The sequence below is a fragment of the Cheilinus undulatus genome, linkage group 21, assembly GCF_018320785.1.
Source record: "Cheilinus undulatus linkage group 21, ASM1832078v1, whole genome shotgun sequence".
NCBI lineage: Eukaryota > Metazoa > Chordata > Actinopteri > Labriformes > Labridae > Cheilinus > Cheilinus undulatus.
Window position 1 is genome coordinate 26,755,562 of NC_054885.1, and position 21,963 is coordinate 26,777,524.

At 40.4% G+C, this 21,963-nt stretch overlaps 1 protein-coding gene across 1 annotated transcript in view; it reads right to left on the reverse strand.

The window, feature by feature from the left end:
• The window catches only part of col5a3a (collagen, type V, alpha 3a), a 58,174-nt gene that overhangs the window by 29,295 nt on the left and 6,916 nt on the right, over positions 1–21,963 (reverse strand). Inside the window, exons 2-19 of the mRNA XM_041777660.1 lie at positions 17,089–17,256; positions 16,491–16,704; positions 15,848–16,010; positions 7,737–7,859; positions 5,871–6,272; positions 5,031–5,150; positions 4,812–4,928; positions 4,665–4,718; positions 4,514–4,555; positions 4,141–4,203; positions 2,608–2,682; positions 2,357–2,440; positions 2,183–2,239; positions 1,817–1,870; positions 1,636–1,689; positions 1,477–1,530; positions 816–869; positions 512–565 (exon numbers count right to left, since the gene is read on the reverse strand). Of these exons, the coding sequence (XP_041633594.1) occupies positions 512–565; positions 816–869; positions 1,477–1,530; positions 1,636–1,689; positions 1,817–1,870; positions 2,183–2,239; positions 2,357–2,440; positions 2,608–2,682; positions 4,141–4,203; positions 4,514–4,555; positions 4,665–4,718; positions 4,812–4,928; positions 5,031–5,150; positions 5,871–6,272; positions 7,737–7,859; positions 15,848–16,010; positions 16,491–16,704; positions 17,089–17,256 (1,952 nt within the window). The remainder of the gene's footprint in view (positions 1–511; positions 566–815; positions 870–1,476; positions 1,531–1,635; positions 1,690–1,816; positions 1,871–2,182; positions 2,240–2,356; positions 2,441–2,607; positions 2,683–4,140; positions 4,204–4,513; positions 4,556–4,664; positions 4,719–4,811; positions 4,929–5,030; positions 5,151–5,870; positions 6,273–7,736; positions 7,860–15,847; positions 16,011–16,490; positions 16,705–17,088; positions 17,257–21,963) is intronic.

Here is a 21,963-nt window from a genome sequence, read left to right on the forward strand (position 1 = left end):
GCATATTCACCACATAAATCTCATACACTCTTCCACATCATCCCCAGGCGAGGAAACATTCATATCCCCACAGACGTAATCTGTGAAAATAGCTCATTAAAGAAATTCACTGCCTGACAGATAAGGCTCAACTATCTTTGAGCAAAGACTAATAGACTACTCTCCGAATTCACTGCCTGCATGGATTGATACTATCTTGACAGGGCTTCTATCTTTCATATTTTCAATTCCATGTCAGGGATGCACTGCTTTGTTTTCATGTCTTTTTCAAGCTTTGATACTGAATGAACTCTGGACAGTGAAACAGAATCTAATTTATTAAGAGTTCTTTTAAATTCCGATTAAGGCTTTTCTGATCTTTGTTTCTTTAACATTGTTTGCAAATTTAAATCAGTCATCTAAGAGGATTTCCTTTTAACCATGTAAAATGGAAAAATAAAGTATCACAAAGCATGGCAGCAGGTTGTGTTTTCTTTCTTAAAAAAAAAAAAAAAACATAATGTGCACTCACCTTTTCTCCTGGCTCCCCGATGGGCCCATAAGGACCAGGCTTTCCTCTGTCCCCCTACAAGATAAAAGCATTAGTAACAAACTTCCAGATATCTAGAACCTTTCTGTTCACTGCAACAGAAAATCAAGCAGATGCCTTTCAGTGGTTGCTGTCATTACAGAAATCATTTCAATCAGCACGTTTATATTACGCAAATAAACATCAGCGGTAATGTGTTTAAGTTATTCTTGCTCTGCTGATGTGTTAGTGGCTAAATAGTTACACTGATACAGTTATAATACTTAGTCACCAAAATCTAACTCACTCTGTGTCCTTTGTTTCCTGGAAGACCTGGCAGGCCGTCAAAACCTCTGTCACCCTGGAAAGTAAAAGAAAAGCAAGTGCATTAAACCCTGAAAGCCACACACATACGGTAATGTGTAAACATTAGCAGAATTGTACTGAAAGTCTCCCCTGGCAGAGCCTCCCATCTGCTCTGAGAATGTACTGGGGAGAGGGAGCTTTCAGATTAGCTGTAGGTCCACTAAAAATGCTGCTTTGACTGATAAAGACTCTGCTGTTCTGTCAGAGCTGGTATCAAGGGAGCTTGATTTATTTACTAAGCTCTTCCTGCAGCTGTTAGGTATTGAGTTGCCTCCTTGTCAATACATATAATAAGCTGTGGGCTGCTGAAGACCTAAAGGCTTACACTTGAAAGTGTCATTTGTCATCTTACAAGACCTTACTGCCCTAAACACATGTGGTACAGTTGTTTCCACTGACAGTGAGAAAGTGAGCTAACAGAAATGTCATCACCAAGCATCAGTTGTATTGTCTTACAACTGGAAATGTCTTCACATATACAGTATTAACTTAAATTAGTACCGAAATATGTAATGAGGACACAAATCTGTGGATTCGCAGTGCAGAGAAACAACTATTACAACTGTAGTCGATCCAGTCCAGTGTGATCTCAAAGACTTTACCTTAGAACCTGTTTCACCTGGAGCTCCACGGCCTCCATCCACTCCTGCACGCCCCTGCAAGACACACAAACTGGTTGAAATAGGTTTGGTTTATAGAATATCAGATCAGAATATGCTTTCAACACAGTTTTGACACCTGCGGTACTCAAGATAGCCTACCCTCTTTCCTGCCTTCCCATTGATTCCTGGAGGGCCTGGCAACCCACGTGGCCCCTTCATAGATTTAAGAACAAGAACATGTGAAAAGGTGCAAGAAAATGTGCAAAAGAAATTAATAGTTTTCCTGTGAAAGAACATAATTTAAAACAAACAAGCAAAAACACCAAATTTTTGCTCTTACAGGAGGTCCAGAGTCGCCGCTGTCTCCTTTGAGCCCAGTGGGACCTGGAACACCCTAAAAATGAAAACAAGAATTTGTTAAAGCATGACATGATGTACAGGAGCCATTTAACTTTTCACTCACATTTAACAGAAAACAAACAACATGTAAATTAGCTCACAGCAAATCATTTTAAAATTCTACTCACTTTTGCAACCCTGTAGTGATTTCACAATCACAACAAATTGGACAAACTAAGCATGCATACTAATGAGGTTAGAAGGGGAAGGAGAGAGTAGAGGTTATGCCTTGTCACACACAATGTAAGGTTGCAGGAGCACTGGAGGTGTAATGCAAATGTTGTCAAGGTCAGGGGAGGTGTCTTACCAGCGGTCCGGGTCGCCCTGTGAGACCCATTGGGCCCGGAGGCCCCTTCAGTGACAGCTGGAAAAAAAAAAAAAAAAAAAAAAAAAATAGTGGTTTACACATTCTGCAAGCAGCAACTTTGGACTTTTAACTTTTAATGAATTGAGCTTTATTCAGAGTTTCTTTGTATTCTACCTGAGCCTGTTGCAAGATGGCCTGAGCCTGGGCCTCCTGAGGGGATACCACTGGTCCTTTTTGGGAATCACCTCCATACCGGAACTGGAGGAAAGAAAAAGGGGGAAATCAGTCATCATTGTAGAATTCAAATGTAAATGAAGTTCAGTCACACAGCCCCCCCTTGTGGTCATGCCACCACTCAACACTAGAGAAGGTGTGTCTGTGTGTTTTTGTGTGTCAGCTAGCTTTAGTTCAATTTAAGGTCTTACTGGTAGCATCAATAATGTTCCAGGGGGACCTGGAATTCCATCAACCCCTGCAAGGCCAGGACGTCCTGGGGGACCCTGAAAACAGAGGATGGGGTAAGGGATAAGCTTCAGCTACTGAGAGTATGGTGGTGTGCTAGTGTGTGAACATTGGTGTGTCACAGATACAAAGAGAGAAATAAAGAGAGGATCCTACTGGTTCAAAAAGAAGCCTAGCAAGCTAATCACTGCAAAGCTAAACATTGCCCTATATCCACTGGACATATCATGTGCATATTTTCGTATCAACTGTTCATGCTTGGTTAATATCAATTTAAGGTCATTTAAGGTCCCATTGAGTCATAAAGATTACATTCATTAGACTTCTGTTACAATTATCTTAAACTACTCAAACTGTTATGATACATTCCTCTGCAGCTTATTCAGATTAATTTAATACAATCATGGATGTTGGCAAATATTAGTCCCAAATGCAAAATAACCTGAAATGTCATGATGGATTCTTATTAGACATGGAGCACAATTTTCACATTAAAGTATTAAATGCCCACTAGATATCCAACTAATATGATAGTATTACAATAAAATCAGCATAAAAATGATAATTCATATGTAATCCAATGCTGCTAAACCCTGTTAAGAGGTAGGTGTAAGATGAGCATGTTGAAAGATAAGCCTTCTTATGAGGGTAAGTGAAAAACTTGATTGCTAAAAGAAAGTAGGATGCCATTTTTCATCAGAAGAAACCACTTACACATGTACAGGACAAAAAGAGCAACAAGATAAAACGGTATTTTTTCCACTGAGCAAACTGAAAGTTCTACACTAGAGTAGAATGCAAAAGCCTCTATGTTCACAAATTAAGCTATGGTAATATGGATAAGGCATGGTAAATAATATTATACACACATAAAGAAGCTATATTCCATACATTTGTATCTATTATAGAAATCTAAATAAAGAAATCTATTATAGGTATTCCCATCTTTCCTTCCTTATAAATGATCCGACCACTTAGAAAAAACATCCACTACATTGGTTCCAATCTTAAAATATAAAATAAAATATACATGTAAAAATAAAATAAGGTTTGCTTGTCATATGGCCTTAACTTGAACTGTATAAAGCTACTTAAAATGTGTAGAAAGACTGAAGGGGGTGTCTCTGTAAGCCGAGCTGATCTGCATACTAATAACTGCCTACAGCATCTTTGCCAAGCAACATGACAAAAACCATCAACAAATGTCAGAGCATCTGTCAGTGTGTGTGCGTATTTGTTGGAGTGTGTTCAATTTTGATGAATCATGGACTAATACATTTTGTCAAGAAATTACACACACACAAAAATCAGGTCAAGCATGTGTGAGTCAGCATCCGGCCCCCAAGTCCAGCAGGTTCAGTTCAGGACTGAACCAGGACATTGTGATCTCACAGAAATGTTTCAGTGGGAGGTCATAGCTAAACCCCAAGCCAAAGAGATTAAACTCAGATAACTCTGACCCAATGAGCCAAGGTCTACACCTATGCCACACTTACCCTTTCACCAGGATCTCCCCTGGGTCCTGGAGAGCCTATTGGTCCAGCAGGGCCTGCGAGTCCCTGCGAGGGAAACATTAACAGCAATTATATGCTATAGTAGTCTTCATCCAGACTATCTACCTAACCATTCAGCTGCTTTAAATAACTTATTTAGATTTGAATCAAAGAAAACATGCTGCACTGCTGTATTGAAACGTTACATTTCAAGAGTTACCCTTAAAATCCCTGTTTCCTTTCCCAAAGACACAGCTGCCTCTTGATAGCTAGAATCCTCATTCTCTTTGTCCCATCATACCACATCATGTACTTTATAGAAACAAGAGACATCATAATTTCCGTCCTCTATGCTTTTAGGCATTGGTTACCGTACCTGTGGTCCTGACAGGCCTGGGGGTCCTTCCACTAATGTACCCTAAAACAAGCCCAGAGAAAATGACATGTACATTAGAAGGCTATCAAACCATTTCTAAAATCACATCAAAAGTTATCCGACTGTTTCTCTATTGCCCCTAGCAGCTCACCGGCTCAATGACAGCTGGCTCTCCCTTCTGGCCTTTCTCTGCTCTGAGACTGGCCTGAGAAGAAGAACCACATGGACAGAATCACTCGACACAGTCAACTGAAGACGTGACCGTTCACTAGATATCAGAGATCACTCAGAGACTTACCTCTCCATCCCACATCTGTGCACCTTCCCGCTCTGCAAAGTCAAAGCCGTCCTCGTATATTTCATACTCTTCATATGATGACTCTGTGTCATTCTTGTAATCTTCATATTCAAGAGTCTGTTAGGGAAGAGAAAACCACCCTTAGTGATAGCTGTAGAGAATACAAAAATAACCACTCAGTATTTCAGTGCTGAGGTGATGAATTTGCATTTAACCCACCTCATATTCTGTCACATTTGGACCAATTGTTACCGTGGAAACAGAGAGATCATCATAGAGGTCTGCATAAAGGTCATCTCCATACTCCTCTACCACTGGCTTCTTCACTGGCTTGTCCTCCTGCAGGCCAATAAAAAGGCGTGAATGAGTCACAGCAAAGGTGAACCAGGGGACACTGAGCATGTCTCATTAGCACTCAGTGCTGCAGAATAAATGCACATTTTGTAATGTACAATATGGATGTTAGAATAACAGGTGGTTTTTATGGGAAAGTGCTGATTATCCAGGCTACAGGTTGACAGGTGTGCGAGTTAATTGCAGTGCCGGAATTTAATTCGCTGATGGACTACATCACATTCATGTGGCAGCATGGCAGAGACTGTAACAGCTACATAAACAGTGTGAGTATGAAAAATTAGTTTACTTGGTAAATAAGCAAATCATGAATATGAAGTAGACACACAAGCATTCCATATTTAGATGGTACAAAATAATCACTCTGAGTGAACTGTGAAATGATTACTGTAAAATTTACACTTTATGTACATTTTCCAAACATGTGGTATGCATATTATCATATTCGACAAATAGCGTTAAACATCAAACACAGCCAAAGAGATACAGCAAAATCAGAAAGTGCTGTCTTTTACAATGCATTCTTCACTTTTTTTAGGAGGTATATAGCGAGGGATGATTAGGATGTTGCTGGTTAGTGGAGGTGGTGATGGTGGTAGGAAGGTGAGAGATGCTGTCTATGGTTAGGGGGGGGAGTGATCTGTTAGAGCTACAAACAGTAGGAGGGGGTTGAGAAGGAGCAATTCTACAGGTAAATGTTTCTACCTCCTCTGTAACCTCTGATTCGGGAAAAGCACTGGGCACAACAGTGAGGGCCTCAGTGGTGGAGTCAGGCTTATGTGTGGGCATTTCCACGATGGATTTGTAGAAGATTTCAGTGGGGATGATAGTCTCTAGGATGCTCTCAGTTTCTGGCATCTCTGTGGGTTTAAAAGGTTCCTGGGATAGATACTCAGGTAGTGTAGTGGACACCCTGAGGAAGCCATCTTCAAGACCCTCCTCTTCATGTTTTTTCTTTCTGGATCCTTTCTTCCCCTTGCCCTTGCGCTTGCCTTTGCCTTTTGAGCCCTTGTCTCTCTTCTTTTTATTCTTTTTGCCTTTCTTGTCCTCCTGTTGTTCACTGGGCTGGTCACTTTGCATCATGGCATCTTCTGCATGTTGGGTGTTCTTTTAAAAAAGGGGCAATGGATGAGGGCACAGGATAAAGGACAAGTAATTAATCAAACAGAAAAAAGAAGGAAGCCTGTAACAATTATTTGATGCAAATAGGTCCCATAATAACTGTGTAGGGTGAAATACCTACTTGGATTCCCACTGAGCTGGTAAAAAAAACTACCGCAAACATGAAATGAGAAGAGGCAAACAAATGCGGAGTTGTGTCCTCTCAGTCAAAGCAGAGGGCATATTTGTGTTTGGGTCAGGGGTCACCTTGTCTTTATTTCTACAGAGGTGCTAATTCTCAGTGCACTCTGGCAAGTGAGCTAATACAGGCTGAGTCATCCTGCAGATGATTTCTATTGCATGTGAGTGATATGACTGGCCTGGGCCTAAAAATGACGCTGAAGGCACAGTCTGTAAAAGACATCAGTGATGTGAGTTAGATCCACTTGTAAACAAGGTCAGTGTGTAAGGGAGAATGATGGGAAGTAGGTCAGTGGGGGGACAGATGTTGACATGTTCTGGATCCAGAGCTCATTGCTCAGCTGTTGTTATAAATCCAGCTGGAGGGCTATTGAAAGGGCTGCACGCTACCATTAAGGAGCCATCTCTAGGGTGTCATCAATATTTGTTATGAACTGACACACATGTGAGTGTATACACACATTACACACAAAATACAGACACATACAAAAGAATTTAAGCACTTTTCTAAAACAGTGCATCAGTTGAAGCTCACCTACAACAACAGACACACAAAGTAGTATTTCCCTGCTTCCTTTGTTCTTATCACTTGCTCTCACACACCTCCATAGAGGTATACAACCGTTCATATCAATGATTAATTCAATAATTTCATGAATGCCCTGAGGATGGAAAGAGCCATTATCTCATGTCTGTGTTATCAGCTTTAAGCTTCGTGTATGTTAGTGTCTGTCTGTGTGCATTTGTCCTGAATCTGACCCTAAAAATACTGCTGTTAGCAGTGTTTGAAAAAAGACAGTTCTTTTACTGATGGCTTCCACCTTTATCTCTCTAGACTCTTTTTGCAAACACAAGGTACATATAAACTGTACTTAGACTTTGACTTGTCTCAGGTTGTCATCTGCTTATAAATCATACAGGTCTTAAGGGCATGTACTGTAGGTCTATTGATAGATGCATATTTTTATCCTTTTACTGGCTGGCAGTGAAGCAAGCTCATTTTAGTGTTAAGTAAAGCACAGGATAATGTTTTTACATGAGCCTAGAAATAGAAGCTCCTCATATTGCCTTAGACTTCTTATAAAATACACAGCCTCTAAGGATAACTGAGCCAACAAAAAAAATAAAAATTAATTTAGATATTCCAGTCTCCTCCAGTCTTGGGTGACCTAGAGCAATACTTCATCATTTGTACCATTGTAGAACTGTATGAAGAATTTGTGTGAGCTTTTCCAGTGGGCATTGACTCATGCTGGTGGAAGTACTGACCTCCTCCAGCTCCAGGGCTTGGCTGTTGTAGGGCAAAGCAGAGTCACAGTCTGGTATGTAGTTAGCACAGTAGTTGGCAGCAGCCTGGGGGTCTTCCAGAATCAGGAGCTGCTGAATTTCTCCCTGAAATAACCCAAAAAAACAGAGACAAATTTCATGTTACATGGCAAGGAATACGGAAAGAGCAAGTAGCATTGACAGAGATACATGGCATTTGCTACCGGCATTTTAAAAACCCAAAGGTGGTATCAACACGGCAGCTAAACTGTGTGCAAACCTAGATGTAAAGCAACATGCACTGTGCACCAGCATCATCAGACTGTCATTTATAATACAGTTGCTACAGACCACTGCTTTAATTTCCTTTTATTCTAGGAATGGTACAATTGTGTTCACAAAACAGTCAAACAGCTCCCTCTCACCCCCCCCTGCCTGGACCTTTCACTTCCCATCCCACCCTGCAGGCTCAGCCAGTGTGTATACACAAACACACACAGAGACAGCACTGCTGCACCCTGCAGCACTAAGCCAAGGGCTTCTATTGGCCTCAATTGCCTTACAGTTAACAGCACTCTTGTCTTCTGTGCACACTATATTATCATAGAACATGTAATGCCTGACGCAAATTGCTTACTTCACAACTTATGACTTAATTGTTTATTGAAGAACATATTGGTAAAATAATAAGCTTGTTTGAAACAGATTGTCCTGTTGTATATTTCTACAAGATTAATAGGTCAAAGGACAAAAACGTTACACAACATTTGTACAAATGTGCAAAAATATATCTGAAGATTAACCGATAGTGAAATAACAGCCTGCTGCAGTGCTTACTGACTCTGAGAAATGAGTCACAAAAGTAATTCAATATAAACAAAATGTAGGCAGCCCCACGGCACAGTGTTTGACAAGGTTTAGATTAGATTAGTGGGACAGATCTATGTAACTGACAGGCCATTGCAAACATATTGCCGGGTGAAATGTTATCCAGGGACAGCTGGGCAATGATTTGCGATAAATCAAGCCAGATTAACCGTTGGATGTTGTGGTAATTATATTCTTATTGTAATCTCTTTAATTAGGCTTAAGTGGCCAGGGGTGAAATGGATCACGACAAATCTTTTTCTCCAATATTCCACCAGCTAACATATCCACCAACACATCTTAAATCATTCCTTATCACCAACGAATCTCTGAGCAAAGCTTGGGTCAGCATACACCAAAGTGTAGGAAAAGACTTTGGAAACAATCATTTTCCCAATAATACCTCAAAAATGAAAGGAGTTGTTGTCCACTTATCCTTTTTTCTTCCTTTTTGGCCAAAAGCCAGCGTCAAGCAAAGTAAATTATTACACTCTGAGGTGACAGACAGAGAATAAGAGAGAAAGGCAACAGGGAGTTAATCCAATCTAATCCAATCTCAATTTTAGATCAAAGGCAACACTTTCACGGCAAAGTTTTTTTGTTTTTCTTGCCTAGCAGGGGCTGTTCTCTCTAGAAACCCACAGAGAGTGAAGTTTTGCCCAAATTTGTGTGTGCTCTGCAGTTTCTGATTGAGGCAAGGGCAAGAATGTACGAAAAATAAGTGTGAAGACAAGCTAAAGAGAAACACCTCCACTGAATCCACACTTTTTAAAGGTCTCACCAATGTCCTGACCTAATGGTCCCACATGTCTCTGTTGGCAAAGAAGGGCAACCTCTTTGATCCTTTCTGTGCTCTGTAATAAGGCGTGAAGTGCCAGCTAACCAAAGAAGATACTCCATAATCAAATCACAGCAGATGAGGCCATATGTAACGCCCTGTTTGTTCATTTAAAGTGCCCTTATTAGGTTTCAGTCTGAAACAAACTTGCTTTCATATGTGAGTCATGACATCTGCTGGTAAAGGAGTAGGACCTTACAACAAAGTCACTGTGGTTAAACAAATTTTGGATCTTTTTTGATTGTTGATTAAATTACAAAAGATGCTCCAGACAAAAAGACCAAGCATAAAAAAAATGCCATTACCAATGCAAAATACAAATTAAAGAGACCTTTGAATATGTTTGTTTGATTTGTGTGGTAAATCAGTGGGGTTGCTAAACTCTCAAATAAAATGAGCCTTTAATGATATGCTCGATAAGTCATGGTTTCAACATGTCTGTAACAGAAAGCCAAAACATTTCCTATTTCCAGACAGAAAGGGTCTGAATTTCCTAACAAATAAACACTGGGCTGGATCTTATCTAAGCAGTCAGCATGTTGGAGGCACACAAACACACGGGGCACACAGCGGCCAAGAAGCAGCACCACACTTGTGGACAGTTTCATGTTTGCTCTTCTGCAACTGAAAGCAGAGTGTTGAATTTGAACACCAAACTCTTGCAGACAATCTGGAAGCAATAGAGGCATTAGTGGCTGACCACAGTCACCATGCTCCCACGCTGAGCTCCCACGCTGGGAGAACTGGGCCGGAACACTGGCCTCCTCCCCGAGAACCAGGGCCTGGGAACAGAGGCCCAGAGGTCAGCCTGCTTAATCTCTCCTCCCCTGGCACCAGCCTCACCCTGAGGTGTACAATCCTGATGCTTAAATATAGGCAGCAAGTCACAGATTACATCCTTACTGCAGTGAATGTATTCCATAAATACACTTTCAGCATCAGCTGTATCAGTGAAAAAGCAAAAAGAGTACTGTCATATAATCAACAAAAATCCTGACATACTGACTCAACTAGTACTAACCACAGGAAGTGAATGCACTGGACTGAAGAATGGGTCTGATCAACAGATATTCTTAGGGGTATTAGTAATCGCTGCAACTACTGCATCATCATCATAACTCTTCACCATATGATGATAAATTAGGACATGGGAGTGTTGTTGGAGCAAGGCCAAAAATTAAATGATCTTCAATGCTTCAGAAAAGAGAAATTTATTGAGCCACAAGGAGACAAATTTCTCAACTGAAGTGGGATATAAAGTTATTTAAAAACTGGAACGTTTGTCAGCAAGAGAAGTATGGGGGAAGTAGAGGAACTTAGTGCACAGGAGGGGCAGCTGAGGTTGACTTGATGTATAGGGAAGGTTAAATGAAAGTGTTTGGCGAGGTTTGGGAGGACATTATTGACTACACACTCGTAACCCAAAGGCAGTATATAGGTGGTCACCCAAAAGATGGAACACAGCTGTTTTTCTTCTGGTAAAAGTAAAGAAGACTGGGCTTTCTGTCCGTTAGGCCAAAAGGGAGGATTATACCCCTCCTCCTGTTCTTCCTTAAAGTTTCACAGTTCCCTATTGCAGACTCAAGGGTATTTTAGGGACACAGAGGTGAAAGAGTCTTGGAAGGATTGTCATTTCTCTGAACTTGGCTGTGCCTTATACCATTGTCAATCTTTCCTTCTCTATCCCGCTCCATTGCTCAGCAGACACAGAGCCCCTAGGACATACATGGAAGTGGCTTTAGCTGATCTCTATTTCATGCTATAAGAGAAAGATATAATGGGAAACCTCATTGGGTCTGACAGCTGAGCATTGGTTACATATTGTCATGGGAAGAGCACAGAATGACTCATGACAATAAAGGTTGCTGCAAAGAAATGAGAGAACTGGGACCACTCCTAGAGCTTAAATCATTTTTCTCCCCTATCTCTCCCAGCACATTCACAGATAGGTGGACTCTTAACTGAATATGCATTCTTCAGCCTTAGAAAAATAGATCAAACTTTTTTTTAATCAAGTATGTATTGTGGGTAGTTTCAGCAGTATTTTAATCCATGAGGCATGTCTCCCATTAGCAGATGACACCATACAAATTCAATGTTTCCTCGTTGCTAGTCCTTCAGACTTCCATCAACACATCTATAGCCAACAGATCCACACAGACAAATCCAAAGAGCAAAGAGAATGTTTTTTTCTTGGCTTTGCAGAGGAAATGAGACAGCTGGGCAGGTCTGAACACAACCACAACTGCTCTCCTCTTTCCAAACAACTCCTTTTACTCCTCAACTGCTTTATTTCAGCAGAACTTGATTGACAGTAGACCCCCGCCACCTTGTTGCTTCTTGACCCATGATTTTCCCTTTAAATCTTTTCATAAGTAGCTTAAAAGATAGGTGAGGAGGGGTTGGGCTTTCACAGTGCAATGTAATTTTTGTTCTGCTCATCCTACCCTTCCACACGACTGTATATCGTACTACACAATTAAGAAACTGCAATGTGCTGTGTAATAGGTTTATATTACAGGGGAGACTGAAACCAACGATTATGAGTGTATTGCATACTTTTCTTCCTTGGATTCTACTGCTTTGATATATTTGAGATCTTGTGAAGAATTGTATAATGGTGGATATGCTGCTGGCTATTAAACAGTATAAATAAGTTATTTCATCTGATAAACAGGTTTTCCATATCCTTTCAACTGTTCTCAGTGGCTTATAGAAATGTTCACACCAGCAGCATTTGTCTAATCTAAAGAGGTACAAAAGAGGCTGATGAATACATTTATCAAGACTTTATGCAAACACGTATGATATCAAGGTCATCAAGACCTCCTCCTTCAGCACTTTACCAGAAGACTCAGCCTAAATGCATTGCATATAACTAGAGTTTAACAGCATCCTGCTTTGTAGAAAAGTTAACTTAAAACCTGCTGTATGAAACCTACCAAGCTTTTTTTTGTTTGAATGAGTCATTATTTCAGGATATTAGGGGAGGAAGGGTCATGAAGAGAGAAGAGAATGTTACTTTGATTTAAACTTACTTGATTAAGAGTAAAACCACTGTAGTATAAATCTACTCAAGAAAAAGTGACAAGGTATATATTTTAAGTCTAGTCAGCACTGGAACTGAACTAGCCTCTGTACCCTTGGTTCCCTACCTGGTGTCCGGGACCCCCCAGGGGGGGGCGCCAAAGATCTTAGGGGTGGCATGAGGCTTTGTCTATTCTGAGGATGCCAAAATTACATTTGCAAATATTGATTAAAACCATGATAAAACAGTTATTAAGTTGTTTATGAAGAGGTCTTTTAATGGCGGGGGGGGGGGCAGTTGGCAAACACTGCTCTATACTACACTCAATGGGACAGCATTCCTTTATGTTTTCAGAAATCTTCAATTTTATCCATAGTTACCGCATGTGTCCCTGTAAAGTAAAATCCAAACTTTGTGTCTTAACACACTAGATCAATGCACTAAGATTGCTCCAAACATGTGAAAACACTGATATCTACATGTGACTGAATTTTTATTTTGAGCTTTAGTAAACTGTTAACCTCTATCCTGGCTTCGTTTGATCTGAGCATGGAAATACAGGAGCCCATTACAAAGTTAAAAGCCAGCTTCATGCTGTGTTTTTACTCAGTGTGAGGGGAATTTCCAAAATCTATCAGCTACGGTGGCTAAAAGCACTATGCTACGGTCATTAAAGGTATCATAGTAGAGAGCTTTGTACCAGAAAACAGTAGATTTAATCCCCAACTTCTGGCTCTCTGCTCTGGCACAGAGCCAGGCAGCTGTGCTCTGATCAGAAGCATTTGTTTTTAATGGAGGGGATGTATCTTTTATGAGTGGGTGTGGCTTAAGCTCATTCAATCATGATTTCATGAATTTGAAGATTAATTCTTTAAACTCTGTGCCCTTTATTTATGACTGAAATATGACCTTTTGGTTCATAACACAGTGGCTTCTCATACAAAAAAACCTAATATAAAGATTTTTTTTATTACTTTAAGTCAGCTTGTATTCACCCTGATATTACTCCTACCTGTGATAAATTCAGAAATGCGGATGCCACTTTCTACACATGTAATGGCTTTGCCATCACTTACAAAATGTCTTCTGTACTCTTTCTAAAAAATGCAACAAAATTGTACAGCCAGACCCTATTGTTGCAGTGTTTGCCATTGCTAGTACAATGATGCTCTGCAGGAGCATCTAAGGTATCCTTTGTTCTGCTCTTGACCAAATGTGCCATCTTGCTCAAGTGGAAAGGTGCTGCCCCATCCCTGCTTGGCCAGTTGGCCAAGATGTGTTGTCCAGTCTTTAAATGGAGATGGTGCGTCTTCCAATCAATGGCCCAGAGAGAAAATGACAACAGCTTGAAAGGTGCTTTGATTTGGCCCTTAGCACAAATAGCAACACCAACACCTTAACTCCAAGAGAGGAGATGGTGGGGGGACAGGTTGGGGTTGGGGGCTGTGCTACTCAGGCATCACTGTTACTGTTATTGTCATATGAATGTGCATTCCTTTATTAACTTCCACAGTATGGCACTGCAGACTGTGTCTGCCCTGTTCTGGGGCTGATTTGTTTTCTTTTTTTGTATCTTTTCTTTAGAAACGAGAGGAAATATTTTGGATAAGGTCTGTATTTATTACTGGATAGTAGCTTTTGATACTTGAGAAGTGGGTTGAAAATATGATCTTTCCTTTATGTGCATAAACAAGAAGCAAATATGAAGCAACAACCAGTGAATTTGGATGTATTGCAGAATTATTCTCTCCCTGTGCTACTGATGTTATCATAGTGAAGCAACTGTCTAGTTTCACATACGTAGCTGGCAGAAAGTTTAGCTGCCTGTATTTATCATTACTTTCGTTTCTCAGTGTAGCAAATAAATTGATGATACAAGACTTCTCTGAAAAATAAACTTAAAGCAGAGTAAAATTACTGATTTTTAAAACTTCTAAAAGTACATGTACACATAAAGCTAAACAATTACATTAGCACTAGTAAACATAATTAGTTACTTCCCATCCCCAGTTAATAGTGATACTTACTCAGTGAAAAATACAAACTGCTAAGCATGTTTTATTTTATAGCAATAAAGAGCGTGCAGCTTATCAGATGTAATCCTCTAATTAGTTGCTCCTCACTTTATCCTGATTTTTACAGGTCTGGAAAAAACTGCCATTGTTTATCTATTTATCCTTTTTTTTTTAACCAGAAAAACCTCACTCAGATCAAGAATCTTATTTACAAGAATGTCCTGGCAAAGACAAGCAGCAGCATGATCAACAGAGTTAGAGACATGGATTTAGTGCTATGGAGAACCATTTCCAAAAAAGACTTATTTTTGGTTTCTCTGGTTTGCTAAGCAAACTGAATAGTATCATAAACAATGCAGTGACAAAGGCATTAAGTTGTTATTCCTACAAGACCACAGATAATTTAAAATGTGTTTTTTCTTTGGTTCTATTTCCCATTTTCTGCTGTTTCAGTAACCTGGCACGCCAGATGGATGTGTTTCACATATCCATCTGGTAAACCACTCATAGACAGCGTTTGGGAAAGGGCAGAGCCTTTGAAAAAAAACTTGGAGGGTGATTGAATGAATGTTCTGTCTGTCACAACTTTACGGGCCAATCAGAGGAACAAAACACGTGATGTAGCTGCCAAAGAGCTGCGCCTGCGCCCATACCAAAGGAGTAAACTCCATAAAGAACTCCATAATGCAAACCATGGCAATTATAGACTTGTCAGTACACGACTTTTGTTGTTTTTGAAAAGAAAACAACTCAATGCTGTTCTTTGTTCTTCTTTATCGAAGAAATGTTGTCAAGTTCTGATAAAACTGGTGCTTTGGCAGCATCCACGCTGATGTCTTCCAGCATTATTGCACGAGCCCCTTGTTGCTGCTTGCTTATGTCACGACTCCAACTTACCCAAAAGTACTGCCCCTCGACGCTGATTGGTCCTGTCACTTTCTAACCGGGCCCGGTCAGACAGGAGCTTTGTAAGATGGATTCGCCAGTGAGAAACATGGAAACAGGCATATCCAACTGCTTTGCAAGGTTACTGTTTCAGTATTTCTTAATGTGTTTTTGTGATTTTGTACAATTAGCTTCCTCCATAGGCTAAGGAGTAGAGTTTAGTACTGATACAAATTTTCACAGTTTCAACACACTGATTATTGGTTGAAATAACTTGAAAAGGCTGTCCATCTGGTTGCTTTTTAAAAATGTAGTTGTAATGCCATAAAGCTAACGTGAAACTGTTTGTCACTTGCTTCTTTTATCTTCCTTAAAACAGAAATGCCACAGTACCCTTATGCAGTTGTTCTACCACTATATAGGATACTGATTTTTTTAAAATGCTTTTGGAGGCGTCAGACTATAAGTAATGATGCCTTACCTCAAATACAGCCTCATCCAGTAGCCGTGTTCCAAAGACAGTGACACCCTCAGTACTGACAACAGCGTTGTCCCCTCGCAGCAGATCCAGAGTCTCCACCTGCTGACAGTCCAAGTACAGCGTCACAGACTTGTCCTGCACGCTGTAGGCTATCCTGTGCCATCTGAAAGTACAAACAGAGTTAGAATTAACACACAGTTGAGCCTTAGCTGGAGGTGCTGTGAAAATAAAGTAGTGCAAGTATTTTTTTATCTGAGGAGAATTCTGATTCCCATTAATGCAAAGGGATGTTACACGCGTCTTTCAAGTCTAGCAAAACAGAAGTGCCTTTGAGTCAGACTGTGGAGGATTGATTTCTAAACCCCTTTGATCAAGTCAAATAGTTGCAGAAAGCTCCATGAGCATCGTATTCCCTTTAAAATCAGTCAAGGTCAACACACAGACTGCACAGTATAAATCCGACTGCGGCTATTAAAGGCCTGCTTCATTACTCAAGGCTGGGTGAAGTGATACGTTGCATGCAGTTAATAGAAACTGCACAGTGATGGTGAATTTTTTCTAATGTTAAATCAACAGAGAGGAGAATATTTTCAAACAACATCTGCTCAAAGACAAAGAAGTTAAAGGCCCTCAAGCTACCCACTTTCCATCAGCTAGGTTGATCTTCTTGAAGATAGGGTACATTTCTGGTGTGGGCTTTCCATGCTGATCCTCATACAGGAAGACAGGTGAGCGGCCCACTTCTAGCCCCAGCTGCTGCACCCCCTGGTCGTCATAGATTGAAAGCAGGAAGAACTGGGAGCCCTTTTTAGCTCGTAATGTAGACATCAGGGAGAAATTCTCTGGAAATTTAGAGTCTGCAAGTGGAGGGAGAAGAGAGGAGAGGAGAGGAGAGGAGAGGAGAGGAGAGGAGAGGGGAGGAGAGGAGAGGCTGTTAAGTCTTACAAGAGTGAGCGCTGCAGGAAGCAGACATTTTTATAACATGCAGGCACCTCCCGCTGACAGTGAGACCTGAGTTAAGATAATAATGATGAAAAATATCGCCCGTGAAAGCAGCAAGCACCAATGAGGAGGAGAGGGAGTTCAAAGACAGATAACTGAAGGTTTTACTGGGAGCAGAATCCCTCATAAAAGTGACACATTTGAATGCTTATTTTTTTACTATTTTTGGAAATCCTCAAGTTCTTCATGGCTCTATGAATCCAGGGGCTTTGCTGTGTGGTAGGGATAAAATCCAATACCTGGGAAGAGCTGTTTGGTGGGAGCACTGAGCTGGATCTTTTTGTCAATCTTGTAGGCCAGGTCTGTCTCCTCCATGCCCCTCCTGCTTGTGCAGAGACCAGCCTCAAAAGACACCCCCTCCATGTTTTCTGACAGCTCCAACACTCGCAGAACATTAATGGGATCAGCTGAAAATTAAAGACAAAAAGAAAGAAAGAGGAAAGAATAAGACATATGCACATGGTTATGACCTTTCTTATAATTATCATAAACGGTAGCTTATTCTTTTTCTTTAGAATGATATTGGTTAAATGCTATCAAGTATCTTCATTATGTCTTTGTTTCTGTTTCCAACATCATAAGAAAGGCCACTTATGAAGGGTGGAGCTTGTGTGGAGATAGTACCAGTATGCTGTTAGTCAGTCTAACACTTAAACTTTGCCAGTGTGACAGCACTTTGTTGTCTGGCTCTGTTAAGTGCTGGTTGTTACTGAGCTGAAGAGCAGGGTTTAGTGCGGCTGGTCTTAAAGTGTGGAGGCTTCCTGCTTCCTCAAAGTCGGAAGAGCCGAGCCCCTCTGAGATGTGGCAGCAGGTGGCCAGGCTGCTGTGGGTGTTATTATAGGATAGGGCTGGTACACAGCCTAACCCATAATCCTACTGCAGTGCACCGTACAGCTGACACCTGCACACCTCTCACTCAGCACCAGTGTTTCTGTGCCACATTTGAACACTTTGCTGGTATAAATAAGATCAAATCTGTTTGACGGAATATTTCAAAGCACTGTTATTAAAGCACTTCAGACAGATTTGTGTTTATTAGAAACTGATCTCATTAATTGTTATAGTGAGATCTGGATCTGGTTCTAAAATATACATTTTCAAATTATGCATATTTACATTTAGCTTTGGAACCGCTCCCCCTGTAGATATGAGGATTTTCCCAGTCTTGGCTCTCTCTCTCATTACAATGAGCCTGTGTTTTATTAGCAGTCTGCTGGTCGTGTTATTAGATGTTCTATTGATAAAGCACTGCCGTGAGCATTAGCCAGGATCAGAGCTTTGTGCACAGCCGGTCTCTCACCAGCTGCTAGAGAGAGCCTGTTCAGAGCAACTCAGCACTTCGCATTCCAGGCATCTGAAATGAGGATCCTAAACTCAAATTACCTCTTGTAGCTCTTGCTGTTCATACAGAGTTTGCCTTTTATTCTCCTTGTTAATTAAACATGTGGGCAGAGTTTACTGTTACCCAGACATTGCTTGCAGAAGCACACAGCTTTACATTTTATGGCATTATTTATTTGCATAGCAGGGGTTGTTTATTCCAAGAAGCTTTGAGGGCTCACCCTCACAGTCCCATAGCATGGCAACCAGGCTGTAAATAGGCCAAGCTGGGTTCCAACAATGGATACATTGGGCACAAATCTAAAGGTATTTAAGACCTCAGGGCATTCATTTTGCATCCATAAAGGGCCATTAACATGCTATGTGATCAAATAATTACAAGAGCTGTTAGCTTTGCTCAGAATAAAGCCACTGATGTTATAAAATAGGGTAGGCATACAATCTGATATGCAATATATAGCCCCAGATGGCAATAATAACATGATACAGTGATTCTGCCATAATTGATAGCTCATGATATGAAAAATGTGAAATGCCACTAAAAGGTGAAGGTAAAATTAATGTATTTTTTTACTGAAATTTGGGGTCAGTTTTACACTACCTTCTTATCACCTCAGTCTGACATTGTCCCACTGTTTACTTTTCCTTCCTGCTGTCTTTATTATCAATCACATTACCCTCATCAATGTCATGAGCATCATTGTGAGGAGATGCAGGGAGAGTAACTGGTGGGGAAATCTATTTAGGTGTGCTTATATCTTAAGAAAAAAAATGACTTGGCGACAGTGATTTGATCATTGAATTACATGAGGCAGGATGACGATATACTCCTACATCAATACGTCGTCCCACCTGCGTTATAATCTTGTTTTAGTTAAAAAGTTAAATAAATAGATTTTAACTGACCTATACAAGATCAAAACAGATTCATGGCAGGCACGTCTTTTTTCCTGTAATTTTCCTGTAATTCTGAGTGGGAGAACACCTACATTTCACTAAAAGAGCTAATTTCTTCACAAGAGTTTACTTTGTACTTTTACATCATGTCTGGGTCCTAATCCTTGATGTTTGTGTTTAATTGAATTGGAAGGAGTGTCTCTGTCTTGGTCTAATCCCATGTGAGCTCTTACTAGCCTCTTGTGGCCTTTTTCGACTCCTGACTGCAAATCAATTTCCTTTAAAATGGCAAAGTTGAAAGTTTGTGCTTTAGTCAAAAGTTTGAAACTTTCTCTTTACTTTGTTCTCATGCTAGCTCTCTCTCTTTCTCTCTCTCTCTCAGTCTGTCTATCTTGTTCCTTTTTTTATCTCTCTCATGCATCACATGTATGCACAGGGAGGAAGACGGGCCATAAGGCCAATGCTGTTTGGAACAGTCTGAATACTGTTTGTAATTGAAACAACATGGATCTCATTTTACAGGATTCCTGGGTTTCTGACAGTTCATCCAAAACAGCACCTGACAAAACTGTCTCAAAACAAACTAATAGCATTAACTTTTCAGCAAAACATGTTGCAATCCAGATATGGCATTGTCAGTGTACCCCCTCAATTCTTGGATAGAACAACTCTGCCTCAACCACTATGACTTTAAAAATATTTCAATTCAATTCCAAAAATGTCCCAGCTATGCACTGACAGAGGAGCGTTGACCCCTGACACTCCCATGACAACAGTGAACAGTCAAAATGTGCAACAATGCCAGAGGGAGAAATCTGAGTCAAGCAAGAGAAATTCCTCCAAAAAGGAACAATTCACAACAAACTGCCAGTTAAACGTGCAGGGAGTAATAGGCATCCCACACACACACATGTGCAAAATAAACTGTTTAAAGATTTTGGCAAGCAGATTCAGAGGACGTGGGAAAACAATATGCTGCACTTAGGAGGATGCAACCCTGACCCAAAACATCAGATGACCCACATTGAATACAAGCAAGTTTCAGCTAAATATCCTGTATTTTCCCGTTTCAATACCACCATCCATGATTCTGGCATAGAGAGGAAAACCCCGGGGATGTGGCAGCCAGCCATGTCAAGTCCTGATCCAGGCAGCAATCAATAAAAGAAAGTAATCTATTCCATTTTTTGGATTCAGTTATGTCCCCTTTAGTTGAGCCAATTCTTGAAGCCTCTCCTGCAGCACTGGCTGTCTGAGCAGGCTTTGCTTGCATCTCATTAAGCTTTGTCGTAATCATTACCTTGTCTCACCTGTCAAAAATATGTTACTCATTGAGACAGATAGTTAACAGCCAATGAGCATTAGCTGATAAGCATCTTCAGAAACAGCTAGAGAAAAGCAGACTGAGAAAGCTTAGAAGCTGCAAACTGGTGGTTATTCCGTTGGCCTGAGTAGCAGACTGTCTTCGCCACTTAAAGTTGTGTTTTCTAATAGCATTGTAGAATCTCTATGGACCGATGACTCAGGGATTTTCCATTCACAACAAAAGGTCAGAGCACAAAGGAAGTAGCTTAAACATCCAGCAATTTCACAGACGTCTGGCAATACTTGGAAAAAGCTAAAGCACGATGTATAATACGTGATAAAATTGTAGGTAAAAATATTTAAATCATCTTTACTAAGACATTATTTTCACTCTCTCATTGTTTTCTCTTTGAAACAACATCATCTGCCCGGTAACAGTGCGGTTCACAGTCAAAGAGAAAAAAATCCAGGCACTACCCCCCTGGAAATGCCACCAAACACTGCATCTGTTTATCTTCTCGGCCCGTGTGACACTTTGACACAGTCTCTCCATGCCTTGTGGTCATACAGCTCAGTCATACATGGACATAATGCATTCTCTGTGTTACTGGAGCAAATGTCTCTGAAGACATTCTGTATGACTCACACCACCTACACTCCCAGCCAAGCCTGAAAGTACCCTTCACACACAGACACACACATACACACACCCACACACACACACACACAATACTGCACTGACAGAAACTATTGCATCTGGGAAATGGGGAATTTTAACAAGAAAAAAAGCCAAGATGAATCTGGGTGATGAGAATTTCCCATAGTATCCTAGACCACACCCTGGGATGGGTACAGGAAAAGAGCTGATGTTTGAACCTCAAGGGTCTGTTGGGAGTCATAAAGATAAATATAAAACAAAGCATGATCAGATGCTGACCATATTAACATGAAATAGAAATGTGTTGACAATATTTTATTCTTTTGAATACATAGTCTTCTTTTTCTCAACAGCAGCTGAATAAAAAACTCTCTTTAAAGAAACCTATTTTTGAATTTTCAGATTCATTTAGCTTTAACAAGCAGTAAAACATCCTGTGATGAATTTTAAAGTAATGGTGGAAGTACTTGAATAAATCCAGACACAGTTTTTCCCAAGCTGGATGAAGAATAGCCTTAATCTAATTAGCAGTGGGCGTGACCTTTTGTCTGGGTCACTGCTGTTTGTGGACAAAAACACTATGGGGCAAGGAGAGCTGATACGCAGTAAGAGAAAAAAAAAGACAATTTCAACACATTAGCAGCCAAATGAGACTGAAACACTGTCTGAGCAGGAAAAAATAGCATTCTGGACCTCTGCCCTTGTCAAGATTTCTCTTTGAGTCTGTGTGTTGTTTGATTTGTCAAGCACTCTGCTCTTTTACTTAAAAACAGATGGTGTTAAAAGAGACGGGAGTGGGTTAGAAAGACAAAGGTACATTTATTTTAACATGGAAACAAAGGTTGAAAGTATATACAAGCTGAGAGAGAGATTTCTATCTCCTTAAATGCAGTGCTTTGTGGTTAGGTCTGCT